General features: G+C 41.8%; 1 protein-coding gene across 1 annotated transcript in view; it reads left to right on the forward strand.

Annotated features, from left to right (window-relative positions):
- TP53BP2 (tumor protein p53 binding protein 2) overlaps positions 1 to 19,048 on the forward strand; it is a 35,587-nt gene that overhangs the window by 10,325 nt on the left and 6,214 nt on the right. The window contains exons 4-15 of the mRNA XM_066546227.1: positions 1,980 to 2,081; positions 4,547 to 4,721; positions 6,080 to 6,261; positions 6,625 to 6,789; positions 7,204 to 7,441; positions 9,085 to 9,213; positions 10,356 to 10,495; positions 11,252 to 11,741; positions 12,165 to 12,946; positions 14,804 to 14,941; positions 15,511 to 15,644; positions 16,616 to 16,782. Of these exons, the coding sequence (XP_066402324.1) occupies positions 1,980 to 2,081; positions 4,547 to 4,721; positions 6,080 to 6,261; positions 6,625 to 6,789; positions 7,204 to 7,441; positions 9,085 to 9,213; positions 10,356 to 10,495; positions 11,252 to 11,741; positions 12,165 to 12,946; positions 14,804 to 14,941; positions 15,511 to 15,644; positions 16,616 to 16,782 (2,842 nt within the window). The remainder of the gene's footprint in view (positions 1 to 1,979; positions 2,082 to 4,546; positions 4,722 to 6,079; positions 6,262 to 6,624; positions 6,790 to 7,203; positions 7,442 to 9,084; positions 9,214 to 10,355; positions 10,496 to 11,251; positions 11,742 to 12,164; positions 12,947 to 14,803; positions 14,942 to 15,510; positions 15,645 to 16,615; positions 16,783 to 19,048) is intronic.

The following is a 19,048-nucleotide window of genomic DNA, read 5'->3' on the forward strand; positions in this document are numbered from 1 at the left end:
GTTTAGTCTTAAAAGACCTTGTAACAAGAGATTGTTGGCCATTTTGTGCCTTCTAATGAAAAGCTGCTGAACTCATGGTTATGAGACTGTTTTACTGGTAAGAAATAATAAACACCTGAATCAGAACATGAAATACCATCTCAGGTGCCTTCAATCCAGACCCAGAGAAACCCACAACTGGTACTGCCACAACTGGTTGTTTATGTTTCAGACATAAAAGGGCTGAAATCACCTCATCTAACCATGGTGAGGGGACTTCTGCTCTGGAATCACCAAGGTCAGCCAGAACACTCTGACCAGGGACAGGAATAGAGGGTCCTTGCCTTTGGCAGGAGGAGGAAAGGGTGACTGGGCACACTGGACTGTGTGGATTCAATGGCCTGACACATCAGAGCCACACAAGTACAAAGCTGTAGTAGATAACTGATGGGAGTTACTGATGCCATCAAGGCACAGGAGTGCAGAACCCATCAGGGAGTGACTGGGGGATGCCAGGTGTTGTCTGTAATAGAGGCTGAGGGGAGTTTGACAGGGGACAAAAGGCAAAAGCATCCCATGTGACTGGCCCAGAGGCCCCTGGTACCCTGGGCTTCAGTTACCTCAGGAGAGGGTACTTCAGGGATTCTAAGGGTACTGATGGGGTTTAGCTGTAGCTACTGTGAATACAGAGATGATCAGTTATCCACCCTGCATGGCACAAAAATGCCCCTTCACTGTGGGATTGTTTCAAGTTGAAGACCAGCAAGTGACAATTGCTACCAGGACAGTGCGCTGGCAGCAATATCACATCAACTGAGACTCTGTAATTCCCATCCCTGAACTAATTCATTGACTGGAGAGCCAAGAAGTGCTCAGCAGGACCCACTCACCCTTCAGCAGCCTAAATGGCCACTGCTAGAGTCTCATGTGGCCTTGAGAGACATGTTCTGTGCTGACATGGCACCTTGGAAAGAATTGAATCAGACAAAGGGACTAATTTTTGAAATAACCTTATAAACTCTTGGGAAAAGCAAAATGGCATTGAGCAAACATATTGTGACACTTAGCACTCACAGGCCTCTGGAAGAATTACCATTATAGTGAAAATGGAGGGAAACTCTTTGGAGATACAGGTGCAAATAGTACCATGGAAAGAAATGAGAGGCTGGTAATGGCTGCTCTAAAATAGACACAAAGCCTCTAGCAGTCACCATCCTGGCTTTCAGTTTTCAGGATGTCACCAGATCTGTGGGCTGCCCCAGCTGTGCTTGTACAGGTGATCTCAGAGCCACAAATGCACCATATTTCCTCTTCTCTCCTTTCTTCAGAATTCTTTTCTCATTACTTCAGTTTGGGGTTTTTTTCCTCTTGCAGTTTTGTCAAAGATCCCTAACTCTAGACTTCAACTTGACACCAGTAACTGTTTCAGCATTGAAGCCATTGTCTATCACTCTTTTTCCATAATATTATGGATGTAAGATTGAATCTAGACTCAGGAAATATCTGAACAGACAACCAAGAACAGTGCTGTCTTTGAGAGTGGTGTTTTCCCTCCTGCCCAGCCATGTTTAAACTTTCTATTTTCTTCAGATTACATGGAAGTGCTTCAAATTGTAATGATAGACCTACAAGCACAGATCCATGCTGCCACATGCTGAGCATTCTGGGCTCAGTCAGTCAAAGCTGATTCATGCTGAGCTGAATTATAAAGGGGTCTGAAATGCCTCTTGAAAATGCTGCTGGGATTTTGCTGCTAGAAACATTAATGTTCCAAAAGATTTCATTTTCTGTGAGTTGCTGGATTGGGCTACACCTGTGTATGAGCTTACAATTATTTGTTTTACCATAAGAAGATACTATGTTTCTCCAATTATTTTATTGGCTATTCAGTTGAGTTTGTTGTTTGAAAGACTTCTATCATCCTTTTCTCCAGTAGCTCTATTAAGTGCTAGCCAAATTAAAAATTCTAGACTTAGCATGCTTTGGGTTTTCTTTGACAGGTAAGTGCCCCAAGGATGGATATGACACTGGCTGAACTTCAGGAAATGGCATCACGCCAACAGCAACAAATTGAGGCTCAACAACAAATGCTGGCTAACAAGGTGAGTTTGGGATTAGATTGTTTACAGCCAGAAACAAAGGTAGTAGGAGTCATCTGAAGTGGAGGGAGGATTGGGGTTTTTTTTCACCCCCTCTAAACAGAGGGCTTCTTTTCTTTGGCTGCCTGTTTTTAAATTTGAAAGTCAATGTATGCAAATATCCAGTTGTAAAACATACAAATAATGCCAGTGATAGAAGTGACCATTTAGCTTACTGAAAGGATAGGGCACATAACATTAATGTATTGTCATTCATCCTGCTGGCTCTGTCAGCTCTGTTTGTGCTCCATGTGGTGACCAGCAATTCACCAGTTTGATCACTGAACAATGCTTTTGTCTCTGCTGTCCTGTCATGCTATCTTGCCTTCTCCTGATAAGAGTTCAGTGTGCCTGTTTTTCTGGGACAGCTGGCTGGAAGAGATATCTTGTATGTGATAAAATAACCTAGGACTGTGATTTATAAAATGCTTGCAGAGCAATAACAGAAAAGCTAATGGAAGCACACAGGGTGCTCCTGAATTGTGTAGGGGAAAAAATACTCTGAATGCATCTGCAGAATGGGGTGGCACAGAGCTCATGTTTTGTTTGAGTGTTGTTGGTACACATTACTCTTGAAAATGTAACAGAAAATGCTGCTTTTGGCAGGGAATTGTGAAATGTGAGCCTGTCTTGAAGAGGGCTCATCTGTCTGGGTGGGTGTTCCATGGATTTCAGAATGTGCTTTGCTGGGGAAGAAGGCTGCTCTGGACATCTGCTCTGAGTACTTTTCCTGTGTCACACACCCTCTCTCCCCCTCCCTTTGAGATCAGTTCTCTGTGTCTGTATGTTTAGTACCTTGCTCAGTTCCCTTGGCCCTCAATAATTGTATCTCAGGGAAATTCTTCAAGCCATGGCTTTCTAATAATTCTGAGCACATGCTAAGTGATATTATGGCCTGTCAAAATAGCCAATAAAGCTTTTTCTGCTTGTGGTAAGAACAGGTGCAACTATGATGCAGGAAATTGGTCAATCAACCAAGTGATGAGAAGTTTCACCTGAAATGTAGCAGCACAATTAATATCCACACTGCCTTGTTTGCTTGGCCAAATAATTTTGCCCTCTTCTCAGCTCCAGCTGAAATGTGTTTATATGTGAGGGGCCTAAACTTCCACAGCTTCTGTTTCACTCACAGGTGATGGCAATACACCCATGTCTTATAAATAACACTGTTGTAGTCACAAGAAATAGGAACACTATTTTTGCTGTAAATGATTTTAAAAATAAAAACATGAGTTTGAGTCTGGATAGCTACCCATTGGGTGGGTTTGAAGAAGAGTAGCCTTGTGGGTGTCCCATTGGTAGGTTTTTTCATTTCAGTGCCTGCCTGGAACAAACTTGCTTTCCTAGGTGCCTCTTTAGAGTGACTTTCCATTGCCTCTTTCCTGCCTTCTGAAATCAGATGCAATATTAAAAATAGATTCTGAGGGAGGAAAAATACCCTTTCTTTTTAGACACGAGCTGTAATCTCTTTTTTTTTTTTTTTTGTGACATTTTCCTGCGTGGGAGTGACTCTAAAGTAGTGCATACACTGAGCCTGGTCCTGGTTTTCTCCAAAAGGCAGGCTCACTTTTTTGCTCTGCCTTTTTTATTCCAAGTGCACAAGAATCCCTGTTTTCTAAATCTGACTGGTGATTTTTTTCTTTCTTTTGTGGGTTTGGTTTTCTTGGAGGAAGTGTGGATTTCTAATGTTAGTAAGCAGTGGTAGTCTTGGATTTTAGTGAGTGCTTGAGAAAGTCTCACTAGTTCTACTCCCCTGGAGCACCTGTGATCTCCAGAGCTGGAAGCCATGCATAATGGCCAGTGATTTAAAGGAATTTTTTGTAGATGATCTAGTGGTCTCATGGTATCTTCTAAGTCTAAACTAGACATATGTATGTAGAAACTGATAACACGTTATTTTACTCTCTAAATGCTAAAAGATCCTCTCCACTAAGGTGATATCTGTTGTTCAAATGAAGGCCAGTTCACTGTAAAGGTTTTCCAGTGTCTTGATGTGTGGTGATCATTATCAGGAGATAATGATCTGCTATCTGATCATTATCAGAGGTTTGGTGTGCAGCCATCCTCCATCTCAAGGAGGTTTTAGCAGAACTAGTAAAAGGTACAAAATAGTACTGGAAATTACCAGTAATTTATGGAATACCTTCTACATAAAGAATGTCTAATATTCTCCAGCATGACTTAGTTGTTTAAAATGTGATATAATGTGATATAATGATATAATGTGATATAATGATATAATGTGATATAATGATATATGTGATATAATGAAATATGATAGAGATATGTACAGTACAAACAGCATGGACAAGGTGGAGAGGAAGAAGTGTAGCTCCAGAGCTGAGGACTGATTAAAACAAATTATAAATGTCTTGGAACATGAATGCTTCAATTTTTCTTAGACTTCAGAATCTTTGTCTTGACTGCAGGAGCAGCGCCTGAAATTCCTGAAGCAGCAAGATCAGCGACAGCAGCAGCAAGCTGCTGAACAGGAAAAACTGAAGAGATTAAAGGAAATTGCTGAGAATCAAGAAGCCAAGCTTAAGAAAGTGAGAGCATTGAAAGGTCATGTGGAACAAAAAAGACTCAGCAATGGGAAATTAGGTGAGTTGCTGCTTAGGGAATGTAGCCTGGGATTTTTCACAAAATGCAGTTCTTAGAAGTCAAAAATTTCTGGTGATTTCAGTGATTCAGAGGAGTTATTTACAGCATTCCAGGAGATGGTAATCTTAACAATTTCACATGTTGTATTTACCAAGAGAACTCATGGCTGACCTAGAACAAAATATATTTTCTTACTATATTTTAAAACATCCTGTAAGAGCACCCTGTATTTTGAGCCTAGCATGTCTGCTCTTTAATTACAGTCTACTTTTCTTCCTTACTTGAATACCTTTGTGCACCACCGTAACTTTTTCCATCCTTGACGTCAATACCCTACACATTTAGAGTGTTGTTTTCTTGGCTTTAACAAAGCTTAGCCTGGTACCCAAGTTACCTTCTATGCAAGAGGTAACTAATGACCAAATTAGCTGCATATTTGCTTTTTAGTTATATGAATCTGACCAGGGTCTCACTTGCTATAGTACTGGTTGGGTGCTTATAGTTCAGCATGTTGATACAACATTAAGTCAGAAATAAATATTTATTCTTCTGCCTACCTTTTCATGCTCTCTATGGTGCAGAACTTGTTATTTCCAGCCTGGCTCAACTGAAAACATGAATGTTGTTTTAGTAGGAAGCATTTTGGCTGACAGAGAAAGCAAAAGTGTTTTGCTGTTGGAGAATCCCTTTTCTGCTTGGGTTCTGTTGCACAAAAGAAATGCATGTTTTAAGGCTTGGAAGGATGGTAGAATAATCAAAGGTCTTGCAGCATGTGAATCTGTTTTCCTGCACCATCCCCAGCAGGTCTGATTTTGGTACTTGCTCGAATTCTTAGTGATTTCTTAAACTTCATTCTACAATAGAACAGTTTCAGCAGTGGGAGCAGCTGATGACAGATGTTTGTAATAGACCCGAAAAAGCTCTCTGAAGTCTTTGTTTAATGTGACAGCTTGGCTGTTTTGTCACTGAGTTCTTATGACCTAAATTCAGAGTTCCAAGTATCATAAATATGCCTTGTGGTTTAGTGAGTATCTGCCTGCTGAATTCAGCATTCAGTGAATTTAGGTTTCTCCAGATGAATTCAGTCTGGCATAGTGGTTTTGTTTATTTCAATACTTAGGAAAGTTTAAAAAAAAAAAGCTCTCTTTCCCTCCCTGTCAGTGCTCTCTCTAAGTAGACCAAATTTCCATAACCATTCTAGTGAGCCTGCATTTGCCAGAGCTCAGAGGAAGAGCTGGTGTGACAGGGCAGTGGCTTTGGCTGAGCAGCCCTGCTCTGCCTCCTTAAGTGCTGCCTTGGAAGCAGCCCACGCTGGGCTGTTTCTCAGGGCAGCTATTGTGCTCTGCCCTTCTTTGCAGTGGAGGAGATTGAACAGATGAACAGCCTGTTCCAGCAAAAGCAGCGCGAGCTGGTGCTGGCCGTGTCCAAAGTGGAGGAGCTCACCAGGCAACTGGAGATGCTGAAGAACGGCAGGATTGATGGTTACCATGACAACCAGTCGGCTGTAGCTGAGCTCGACCGCCTCTACAAGGAGCTGCAGGTAATGGGGGGCCAGCCTGGGACCCTCAGCTCTTCTGGGCTCAAAGTTGGTTGGGTTGTTTCTTACCTTGTTGGAAAGAAATCCCGTTGCTCCTGTTCCTGCCAGGGCTGTGTGTGACAGCCTGCATGCTGGATAGTTGTGCTGGGTTTAAGGTGAAGAGGGGAAGGAGCACACACTGTCTGTACCTTTCCTTTCTGCAAGATTTGGAGTCCAACCAAAGTTTTCTCCAGAGGGAAAACATGACTTGACTTTTTAGAAGGCTTTTCTCTTTCCAACCGTTTCCTGTCCTCAATCCTGAAAGTGAATTTGTTTTTATTTTGGTTGTTTTCCCCTCCTCCCCCACTGCTTTGTGAATTTATTCAGTTGAGGAACAAACTGAACCAGGAGCAGAATGCCAAGCTGCAGCAACAGAGGGAGTGTTTGAACAAGCGCAACTTGGAGGTGGCAGTCATGGACAAGCGTGTTAATGAGCTGCGCGAGCGGCTCTGGAAGAAAAAGGCAGCTCTGCAACAGAAAGAGAATGTGCCAGTAAGTGGGGGCTATTTCATAACTAAAACATTAATTCTGTGTCTGGTCTGTACAGCCTGAAGTAAAGACTTGCTTGGGGGGAAGGCTGTGGGGATGCTAGACTTGTTGTCTTTAGCCATATGTACTGGAAGTCCTGTATTATTAAAGTGCTTTTCGTGGTACATTAGTGTTAACCTACTTACTCTTTACAGACAAGAAGTCTTATGTTGTTGTGGAATTCTATTTTAGATTATTTTTTTGCTATTACTACCTCAGCTTTATAATTCTCAGAGCTGTTTCAAAAAAGCACTTTTGATATTGGAGTATCATTTGCTACTTGTTCTATTCTTTCCTACTTATTTTTTAAACTCTGTGAATGGATACTGCAGAATAAAATTCTTTATATTTTCTTCTTTCTTTTTTTTTCCTCCCAAGGTTTCTTCAGATGGGAATTTACCACAGCCAGTGGCTTCTGCTCCAAGCCGAGTGGCAGCAGTAGGTCCTTATATCCAGTCCTCTACTATGCCACGTATTGCTTCCAGACCTGAGCTCTTGGTGAAGCCAGCATTTTCAGATGGGACACAAGCTCTGCAGGTACCTGATGGGCCACTGAAAACACAAACACTGCCCAATATGAGAGCTGGGAACAGTTCACAAGCTAAAGCTCCCGCAGGTAATAGCTTACAATTAATATTTTTTTGTCCAGACATGTTTTGTTTCCTTACCTCACAGCTCTGTTTTGATGCTTTGTCTTTTGGAAAGCAAAGTGTTATTTGAGATGCCAGTATTGCTACTTGCCATGTTTTCTGTACCAGTGAATATATTTTATAAGCACTGAGGTTCTACGATTCAATGTTAAAAATGAAGTGAATCTATCAGTGAGCGCTTTGAGTTGTTACATAGCATGGACTAGAGGAGGACTTTTCTATAATTTCTATTATTTTCTATAATTATGTATTTTAAAGTTCTCCTAAGAACCATCCAACAGTGTGTGTTTGTGTTTCTAGAGGCACTTCTAGTACATACCTGGTGCCTGGATTTAAAAACTGGCAGTGCCAAGTTTTCTGATTGTGCATTTTGGAAATGACACCTGTAAAGGATTAACCAACGTGACAAATTTCACAAAGGAGCTGATTGCTTGTAGCACAGAAATAGCAGTGATGTTACTGACTTGCTGGAGAGTGAGGTTTGGCCTCTCCTCCTTGGAGAGTTAATGGAGATTTGTTGGCTTCTCTCTGTGGCTTTCTCCTCTGAGAGACAGTTCAGTTCAGTAAGAGAAGTCTCAGGAAACTTTTAGAGAGTTGTAAATATCTCTTCTGTGCTGTTCTGGGAGAAGATTCCCTTTTCACTTGGGAGAGAAGTGAAACACTGAAGCAAGAAATGGAGACTGAGCTTGCAGAATAGTTCTGTTTATTTTCTATCTCCCTTCTTCCATCTCCAATTCTGGCAGATACTGCAGTGAACATTGCACAAAAGCAGTTCCAAATGTCTCTTGCTGCATTGGAGAATGGAGGATTGTTTCTTTTTATTTGGTTGCTCATCCTAAAACTTTTGGAGTGGAATTTAAGCTCTAGACCACACAAATTTGAATTTTTGCTAGAGGAATGCATGGTGGTTAGCTATTTGAACCTCTTATTTTTTAGCATTTGGACAAAAGGACTGCTTTCCTAAAGAGAGTTTTTGGTAGTTTGTCAAAATGAAATTTTCTGCTGCTGCTTATTATTATTGTTTAAATTTACCATTACTTAGGTTATTTAGAATTTAATAGAGAGAATTTGGTGAATTATGGAGACTGCAAGCATTTTCTTAGTGGTTTTTGCAGATCTCAACTCCAGTGAATGTAAAGATCATAGATCTTTAATGCAGGCCCTATATGCACATTAAACACACAGATGAATTTTCTCCTTTTTTGGCTATCCCTGGAAGAGTCTGTCTATGCTTTCAAGCATCATGTTTTTCTTTGCACAATATATCTTTTTTATACTTAACATTGTATCATTTTTAGCACAGATACTCAAGGAGAGTTTCCTACTAACTGGAAATAAGCCAATCTAGAGAAGTTTCTTTTTTGAATGCTTTAAATGCAGATGTGTGCTGTAACAAAGAGTTTTGCTACTGCTTTTGGTAGTTGTTCTTGAACTTCATTTGCATTCTCTTTTTGAAACAAATGAAAATCTCTAATGAGAGGTTTTATAGCTGTTAGCCTCTGTATGATACTTTTACATTGGCTAGACCTGAAAAAAACTACTGTAATATTGTAATAAGTCAATAAAAACTACTATTCTAGCTTAATCTGTCCCACTTAATCTCTCCTAGGTTCTGTGGTCCCCAATGCAAAACCTTCCCCATCTGCTCCTGACTGGAGTAGTTCAAGTACAGACAATCATATTAATCAAGGATCAGCCTCGACTTCAGGAAAAGGAATTGTGACAAATGAAGGACAAGGTATGTTCTTGTGTGCTTGGCTAATCTTAAAATTTGGAGAATCTAGTTGATGATACCTCTCTTCTAAATGCTTCAGTAAATAACTGAGAATTCATTTGAAAGCACAACAGAAATACCAAAGAACATTGCCATTGCTTTGCTATAGGAATCACAGGGTGACTCCCATGACAGGGAGAAATGATGAGGAGGACTCCATAGTATCAGAAGGCTAATTAATTACTTTATTATTCTATATTATTCTATATTATATTACACTATATTACATTACATCTAAACTGAATCTGCATAAGCACTCAACTGCCCAGAATCTTGTGACTGTCTGCTGACTGACAGTCTGCACACGTGCTTGGCCCTGATAGGCTAAGGAAACAAAACACCATCACTCTGGGTAAACAATCTCCATACTGCATTCTGCTTTGGCACAGCACAGGAGCAGTGAATGAGAGAAGAATTGTTTTGATCATTCTTTTCTCTGCTTCTCTCAGTGAGAGTGTGAATCCCGCGCTTTACTATGGTGTTGCAGGGTTTTTAAGAAGAAAGAAACCAAACCCACAACTTGCATCAGGTGGTGGAGAAGGTCCTAGTTCCTTCTTACATCCCCCTGTTGAATTTGCATAATACAGCATTTGACAGGCCCAGGGGCCTATAGTGCAGAGATAGGATGCAAAAAGTACCCCCTGCATACACTCTGTGGTAAATATTGCACACAGCAGTATAGGAAAGCAGGACAGCCCTGATGATGGGGAGAAATAATGAGGAGGAGTCCATCTTATCAGAAGGCTAATTAATTACTTTATTATACTATATTATTCTATATTATATTACACTGTATTACACTGAATCTGCCAAGCACTCAACTACACAGAATCTCATGACTGTCAGCTGACACATGAATTCAATTGATCAGTGAATCAAAACACACCAGAATCCAATCAAGCAAATTCCTTCAGGTAAATAACCTTCTTTAATGCATTCCACTTGTTCCAAAACACAAGAGCAGTAAATGAATGTGAATCCTAGAAATATCTTTGGGAAGTTGTGCCTTGCATTTCTCTGCGAAGGGAAATGCGGCGACACAGCAAGACTCTCACCCCTACAATTGTGCCATCCCTTTTGAAAGTTGTCTCCTCTCTCTTCAACAGCAGCTGAAGGAGAAGCTCTTTTACGAGACAGAGAGAAGAAAGTGCGTCCATTCTCCATGTTTGACTCTGTGGAGCAGTCTGCTGGGCTGGGCACGCTGAGGAAGAACCAGAGCAGCGAGGATCTCCTGAGGGAGGCACAGGTATGCAGGGAGCCCTGGCTGCTGCTTCCCATCTGCCAGGCCTTACCCACAGCTCTTCTCAGAGCTTTCTGCCAGCCACATTAGAAGTAGTGAGGTCAGCTTTTAAAAGACTGCTTCTGAGAAAAAAACCCTCATAGGCTTTTAATGACAATTGATAACCCCAAATAATTCTCTGCAGTCACTGTGGTGGGAATCTATCTCTGTATTACTTGTACAAGTGTGTATTTTCCCCCCAAAGATACAAGGAGGCATTTGCATGTTTGTGGTTTTTTTTTTCAAAATCATCTTAAGTACTTTTTTCACTCTTTAATGCAATAGTGTCCTTCAGATGTTTGACAGCAATAAAACTTGCTACCTCAATTTTGGCATGAGGACAGAGTTTGATCAGGTAGAGGTACACTAGCCTACAACTGGGGATGACAGGTGCTTTGTTGGAGAGCAGCCTCTTGCCCACTGAGTGTCTGATATCTGTAGAGAAATTACTGTGCCCTGTCATTGCTCTTGTTTTAGACATAGCTGTTACAGAAGAATTAAAGAGAATAGGTTCAAATTATTTAAAAACATCAGTGATGACAAAATGTTTCAAGCAGTTTCTTCCTGTTGTAAACCTTATTACAACATAAATGTTGTAAACCTTATTACAGCAGTAGTAGACATAAGATACTGTGTCATACTTTGAGGCTCTTTGGTCCTTCATAGCAGAACTCCTAAATCATGTTTTACTGTTTTATCTTAATGAATTTTCTTCTCTTTCAGACAACCAATAAAAATGTAACCAAGGTGCCACCACCTGTCCCCACTAAACCAAAACAGATAAACTTGCCTTACTTTGGTCAAGCCAGTCACCTTCAACCTGCTGATACGAAGCTGGATGGAAACCTGCAGAAGTTGCCTTTGGCTATTGCAGCTGTGGGGAACAAGCAAAAACCAGTGGCACAGCAGCCTTCTCATCCTTCTCAGCAGATACAGCAAAGAATTTCAGTACCTCCTGCAGGTTCTTCCTCTAGCCAGGATCAAATTCTTCCTTCCTCCAAACAGGAGAGTCCCCCAGCAGCAGCTGTGAGACCTTTTACTCCTCAGCCATCCAAAGAGACTTCGCTGCCACCATTTCGAAAGCCTCAGACTGTGGCTGCCAGTTCCATTTACAGCATGTACACCCAGCAGCAGACTCCTGGGAAGAACTTCCAGCAGGCAGTGCAGAGTGCTTTGACAAGGGCACAGACCAGAGGACCACACTTCCCAAGTGGTAAGCACGTGGCTCTCTCCCTCTCTTCTGTCTGATAAACCTCAGATGGATGTTCTTTCCACCTGGTCTTTGGGTATGAAGATGTTCTTCAGGGGAGTTAAGCGGGTGAGGGCAATGTAAGAGGGTGAGGGCAGTGTAAGAATCTTGGGTGGATCTTCCATGCTGTGTAATAGTGTTAACAAGAAGTGCAGAATTTGTGTCTTGGGTTTGCGATACAACTAATGGTAGATCTGCTTACCGGATCGATTCAGTTCAGTTTTTTGTATTCTGCTTTTTTGCTCTACAGAAAGAATACACAACCTGATTTACCTTTCTTTGTTGTTGTTCTCTTGAACATTTATTGAGTATTGTTCTCTTGAGTATTTGTTGTTGTATCAAATACCCAACTTGTTTCCCCTGACCCCTCTCTGACCTGCTCCACAGTGTACGGCAAGCCCGTGATGGCAGGAGCCGGCGTGCAGAACCAGCTGCCGCAGACGGACAACGTCTACTCCAACCTCCAGGGCAAGCCAGGCAGCCCAGAGCCCGAGATGGAAACTGCAGCCTCTGCCCATGAGAACCATGAACCAGAGAGGATCCCCCGGCCCCTGAGCCCCACCAAACTGCTGCCCTTCCTGTCCAACCCCTACCGCAACCAGAGCGACGCCGACCTGGAGGCGCTGCGCAAGAAGCTGTCCAACGCGCCCCGGCCGCTGAAGAAACGCAGCTCCATCACTGAGCCTGAGGGGCCCAATGGCCCCAACATCCAGAAGCTGCTCTATCAGAGGACCACTCTGGCTGCAATGGAGACTATCTCAGCTCCCTCGCACCCCTCCAAGCAGACGGCATCGGCTGCCAGTCCTGAAAGCCCAGTGGAGATCCCAAATCCTTATCTAAGCACGGAGGCAGAAAAGGAAACGGCTGCTTCCATGCCAGAAGCAGCTATTGCTGAGGAGCCAGAAAGCACAGGAGCAGAGCAGAGTGAAGCTGCTCTTCCCCCTGTACCTTTGGACCCTGTACCTGAAGCTGTGTCAGACAGCGATGAACTCACTCAGCCCAAACCAGAAGAGCCAAACCTAGAAGCTCCACTGCCACTGGAGGTGTACATGGAAGAGTATCCTCCATACCCACCACCTCCCTATCCATCAGGGGAACCAGAGAGTTTGGGAGAGGACTCATTCAATATGAGACCTCCTGAAGTTACTGGACAGTTTTCCTTGCCTCCTGTAAGTATTAGTTTACAATGGGGGTGCCCTGTCAATAAATCATCTCGTGCTGCCATAAACCCTGTGCATTGTGTTGTAGAGCTCAGGCAGATGTGGGAGAACAGTCACACAGTCTAGAAGTCTCTCTGTTGGTATCTGTTCTATTTGTGTGATGCTCTTATCTCCAGACAGTAATGAAAAGTCTCTCTTGTCCCTAGAATTAATGACATAATAAAAAATTTCAAATGGAATACACAAATAATAAAACTCCACAGAGCTGTAACGAATCCTTCCTTCTAGAGTCTGGCTACACCCAGATTTTACTTCCTTTTTAAGAAAAATTAAAGCTGATTTTTTTTTTCCTTTAAGTATGGATGCAGATTTCACAAGCATTTCCCACTATTGCTAGCATGAGCTGGGGACTAATTTTCTTAATCCTGGATTGCATTTGTTTATCTGACAGTGCCTTTCTTGAAAAATATGTAGGAACAGACTTCTTTAGTTTTTATCTAAAAAACTCATTTGTAGATATCAGCTGTTTGTACTTCTTCTTCTGAATGTTTCCTGAACTTCTTTGTAATCTGATTTACCATCAGTCTACTCTCAAGTTGCATCAAAATGGAGTCTCTTGGGGCTGGGAGGAGGCAGCATTTTGACTATTTTATTTTGCAAGTTTGTATCTGTGTGGGGTATGATGTTATCTCAACTGTTGCAGAACAAAAATGCTTAATGTTTTCGATTTCTCAAAGACTTTCTTTAAAAACCTATCAAGAGTAGAGTTTTGATAACAGTTTTCATAACCTGATACATGAAAGTGTTTTTTTCCTCTGTCACTTCAATGCAGAGGAGTTAAAACATTTAAATGTGCTTTTTAACCTTGTAATTTGTGCATGGAGTAGACATTTTGTGTCTTCATGCTTTAAAGATTTTGTTCTTGCTCCCTTTTACACGGAAACTTGAGTGGTAGGATTTCCTGAATTGTGAGAACTCACTTCTGCTTGGTTTTGTAGTATTTCTGCAATGATGAGAAGAAACCAGCCCAACTTCTTGATTTCATATTTAAATCCGTGGGTTGTTCTGCCAGGCCCACTCTTGGAAAAGCCTCTACTTTTGATATTACATACAAATCTACAGGCAGAAGAGCATTTTCATGGGAATCTCTACTTAAATATCTTATCTCCACATGCCTGCTCTTGCAGAGTATGAGTCAGTTCTATTCATCTTTGCCTGGACATCTGTCAGAAATTTACATAGCCTCGTGAATGGTCTTATTGCTGCTGCCCAGGCAGCTGGGCGAGCGCTGAGCTAATGCGAGTGTGTTCCCTAAAGCAGTGGGTACAAACTCAGCTATAGAAATACTTGGGAATCAATGGGAGCATCTAAAGCAATTCTACACTTGGTTCTGTATTTTCCCAAAACCATTTTCTATCGCTGTTTGCTCCTGCTAACCTCTGGTGTACTTACAGAAAATGTTAGGAACTTTAGATCAGCGCTTACATTAGTGTACTTTGTGGAGTGTGCTGCTTGGTTTGTCTAACAGCTATGAGAGTTAATGGTGAAATTGTCCCAAAAAACACAAAAAAATTTGCATCTTTTCCTGATCTTTGGTGGTTTCACTACTGTGTTGGTGTTTGATCAAAGTAACTTCTGTATGAGAGTTGAATAATGACCGTGTCCAGAGATAAAAGCAGAGATCTGTCATAACATGCTTAATCTAATATATTCACAACGTGTTTGGGGATTGGCAAAAAACACTATAAATTTCCTATTAAACACTTTTCTAGTTGATCATTTCTGCTGTCATTCCCAAATAAGCACTTTTGCATTCATCATCTTGCCAGGAAAAAAGTGCCTGTAACTTGTGTCACCTTTTCACAGGGGAAGAGGACGAACTTGCGTAAGACTGGCTCCGAAAGGATTGGCCATGGAATGAGAGTGAAATTCAATCCCTTGGCATTGCTTCTGGATTCATCTTTGGAGGGGGAGTTTGACCTTGTGCAGAGAATAATTTATGAGGTACAAATGCTAATTTGTAAGACAAGGAATTTCAATCCTGGTTGAAACTGGGAAGTCATAGCTTTTCTGGACTAGTGCAGAACCTAAATCTGTTCTTGAGATTAAATCCTAACAGGTTCTAAGTGATTATACTTGGAAGCTGATTTTAAGTGTGTTAAATCCACAGTGTGTTTTTAGCATCAAGACTATAAATTTGCAGGACACCTTTTTCTCATTTTTTATGTAGTGTTTCATTCCCTGTCTGGCATGTTATCAGATAATTTGGTAGGCAAAATCCATGTGAACTTTGCTCACAGTTAAATAAACAGAGATCAGAAATTTATTGAAAATACTTTTAGTAAGTTATCAAGATCCTGTTTCTCTGAACCACACTGCTAAAGGGAGACTGCAAGCTTAAATATGAATCTTGGTGCAAAGTTGGTAGTGAATGTAGTCTTCTTGCTCATGTCCTACCTAGAAATACATCACAAATTCATATTTCACAATAATACAAGTGATTTTTGTATGAGAAGAGATGTTTATTCCAAAGAGTTTCACCTGAATGTGATTGTTCCTTTCTGGCTGGCCAGGTGGAAGATCCTAGCATGCCCAATGATGAAGGAATTACTGCTCTGCACAACGCTGTGTGTGCCGGGCACACGGAAATCGTGAAGTTCCTGGTGCAGTTTGGGGTGAACGTGAATGCTGCAGACAGTGATGGATGGTGAGACTTTCATTAAGTGCCTCCTTATGGATGTTCTCCACTAGAGTCAGGACTTGGGAGCTGCTGCAGGTCCCTCACAATGTCCCTTGCATGAGTTTCTTTCCAAAGCAGAGCAACAGCAGTTCTTTGTGGGGCATCATATGGGACTGTGCAGATGGTAAATTAAAGCAATATTTCCTGCATGAAAAAACCATTGTAGGGGTGGACACAGTTGTCAGGAAATTGCTCTGTTTCTTTGAGATGTTGAAGACAGCTCATAATGAGCCCTGTGCTGAAATTCCCAATACTCTCTGTGAGATAACTTATAACTTACTCATGCTCTGGGCAGTATCTAGCCCTGCAAACTCTCCCCAGTTCTTTGTCCAATCAGCCAACTTGAAACCAAAATAAAAGGGAAAACCATAACCTTCAAACAAGCTTGCAGCTGATAATGTGTTACAAATCTTTTTTACAAACAACTAGGGAGATTATTTATGGAAGGCTGATGCAGGGGATAGTGATTTTACTGTTATTTTTGCCTGTAACAGAAGTGCTTGAGGCCTAAAACTGAATAAAGATGCTTGTACTCCCTCAACCTGAGGAGTTATCACAATTACATGCACTTGTCACGAAGTCAAATCTCCAAGTAATTATCTAGATTGTAAGAGGCATGATGTCAGGAAGATTTCTGAGTGGGTTCTCAATATTGATTAATTGTTGAATTTTTAGTGCCTTAATGAATGTTCCTAAAATGTTAATGGATTACAGAAAGATAGAATGACTAGAGATCTGTATGGAAACTTAGCTGTAGGGCTCAAGCAGCTCTCAGTAGCTCCTGTTCCCTGTGAAAAGTGATTGCTCTTGCCGTGCTGAGTTAGGTGCTGTGCTGGGCAGGGCTGATTGCCCAGGACCTGCAGGCTTGGGTGCTGTTTGCCCCCAGGGCTCTGTGAGCACTGAGAGTGAAGTGCCATCCTTCTGTGCTTGCCTTGCAGGACCCCTCTGCACTGTGCAGCATCCTGCAATAACGTGCAGGTGTGCAAGTTCCTGGTGGAGTCGGGGGCAGCCGTGTTTGCCATGACCTACAGCGACATGCAGACGGCTGCGGACAAGTGCGAGGAGATGGAGGAGGGCTACACGCAGTGCTCCCAGTTCCTGTATGGTGAGTGCCATCCTGAGCCCTGCAGCACCCCAGGGGCTCCCCTGCTCTCGGGTTTTGTGTTGTTGGGATGGCTCCTGAGGGATTAAAAAGTCTTTTTTGCCAGCCCTGCGGTCGAGGAAGAAGTTGGGATTCCTCAGCTCTGGTTCTCAAGGTTGTTGATTTTATCTATTACATTCTTTTTCTGACCCACTGAGGTCTGTCCAGCAGGTTGGGTTGAGGCACACTGACCACCCTCAGGCTGGTGTTATCTTTTTATGCTAAGAACTAGGTGTACTTTATTTACAGTAATTTTCCAATACCTATCACCTGTGTTAGGCACTCTGTCTCTACCCTAAACCAATCCAGAAGTGCCACCATCACAGCAGAAGATGGAGGGCAAGAAGAAGGAGGACAGGACATGCCCAGATTCTTCCATCTTGCCTCTTGAACCCCCCATTCTAAATCCTCAAAATTCTACATTTTAACCCTGCGATAAATTCACTATCATTCTACTCAAACCTTTGGGGCTTGTAAATCTTCACCCAAAGTTGGTAATTTTTTCCATGGGCTAAAATCAAAGGCACAGGTGTCTTGGACTCCGTGCCAAGGTCTCTGAGCCCCTTGCCAGGGTCTGGAGTCCTCCAGGCCAACCAGAGGAATGTCCTGAAGTGCCACCTCTCGCTTCATTGGTGTATGAGGAGGGGTTAATTACACACTCAGGTTAGGTGCCTGTGCCTCTTGGAAAGAGAGGCTTTCACCAGCTTCCTCAGTTCCATTGAGATTAACTTTGTAATACCCTGTGGAGGAGAGCTGAGGAACAGAAGGTTTCTTTATATAAAAAGCTTTCACTGAAGCAGGTGCACTGACAGATGCACCACTTAGGTGAATCTTGCCACATAAGAACTTCTTTACATGAAAACAAAAGTGCTATGGATATGTCACTGGGCAGTTTGTAGCTGTTACCTGGTGTCTTGAAATGAGTATTTCCTAATGTGCACCTTAGAAGCAGAAAAGGTGTTGCCAAGTTCCTGCCTTGATGGAGTTTGACTTACCTTCTTTTTTTCTTCACTTGCATTTAAAAAGAAATCCCATATTAAGTTTAGATTTTATTCAGATAGTAAGGCTACAGAGATTCTATCTTGGAATGGAGAAAACTAATTCCCCTAGGGTGTGCTGAGTATTAGGCAGTGAGGTTTTACATTACTTTACTGTATGTTTTGTGTGTAATGAGGTTTTAAATTACTTTTCTCTGGTTTGTATGTAGCTCATGTCCCCTAGGCACACACCAGCTGGTGTGTCATCTCTCTGCAAGAGGTTAGAGTAACAGCAATGTAACACAGCAGAAAAAGCTGTAAAACTGCCTTTCTGCTTTTGTGGCACAGCTGAGAGCTGAGTTTCTCTAAGCTGCTCCTAAGCCAGGAGATTTCAAAACAGTCTGTCCAGCTGTCCTCACTAAGCTTGAAAACTGTGTCTTTGGAGCCAAATATGTAGTTTTCTCTGTAAAGGGAGGAAGCCTTTTTAAGTGGCATCAAAAATTGTAGGCTAAGCAAAATTCCATTTGGTTTTGTATCCAGACTCTGAGGGAAGTCATCAACACCAAATACCCAAGGAAGAATGTAGGAGTAGATAAAAAAATACTTGTCTAATATTTTAAACTGGTTTTAACTCAGACATGAATTAAGAAAATGGTATATTTGTGTTGAACAGCTCTTGAGGGATTTCTTTCAGGAATTTGTCTAATTCTTAGATTCAGATAAACTGCCCATGAGATCCTGTGGAAAGGAGGTCCATGATCTCATTATATACAGCATGAAGAAATCCATTCTTTTTTGTTTGTGGGGTTTTTTATGGACTGCCATCTGATGATTTGACTTGATACTGTTTTTTGTTGAGTTTGGGATCTTCTTCTGTTATGAGATACTTTTTGATGGGTCCTGAAAGGACTGTAAGGCTTTGGCCTATTAAGTTTGGCCAGTTTTTCCAGATTAAAACCACTGAAACTATCTCTTGATGGTATTGGTTGTTCAGCTACCAAAGTTCCTTAGTGTTTCATCAGAAATTAGTCCTATTGCTAAGACTGGTTCTGCTTGCCTGTAGTTACTGTAAGAAATTATTCCCTGCCTAAAACTGCTTCTGTAAAGAAGTTTGGGAATGTGTATCTGTTCCAGAACTGCACTAAAACCTGGCCCTCTAAACTCATTATTAAGCTAATGAACCCTGGTGTAATTCATTGTTTCACCTCATCTTTTTTGAGGCAAATGATGTCCAATATCAAGTAAGATATTGG

This window comes from Molothrus aeneus, chromosome 3 (genome assembly GCF_037042795.1).
Source record: "Molothrus aeneus isolate 106 chromosome 3, BPBGC_Maene_1.0, whole genome shotgun sequence".
NCBI lineage: Eukaryota > Metazoa > Chordata > Aves > Passeriformes > Icteridae > Molothrus > Molothrus aeneus.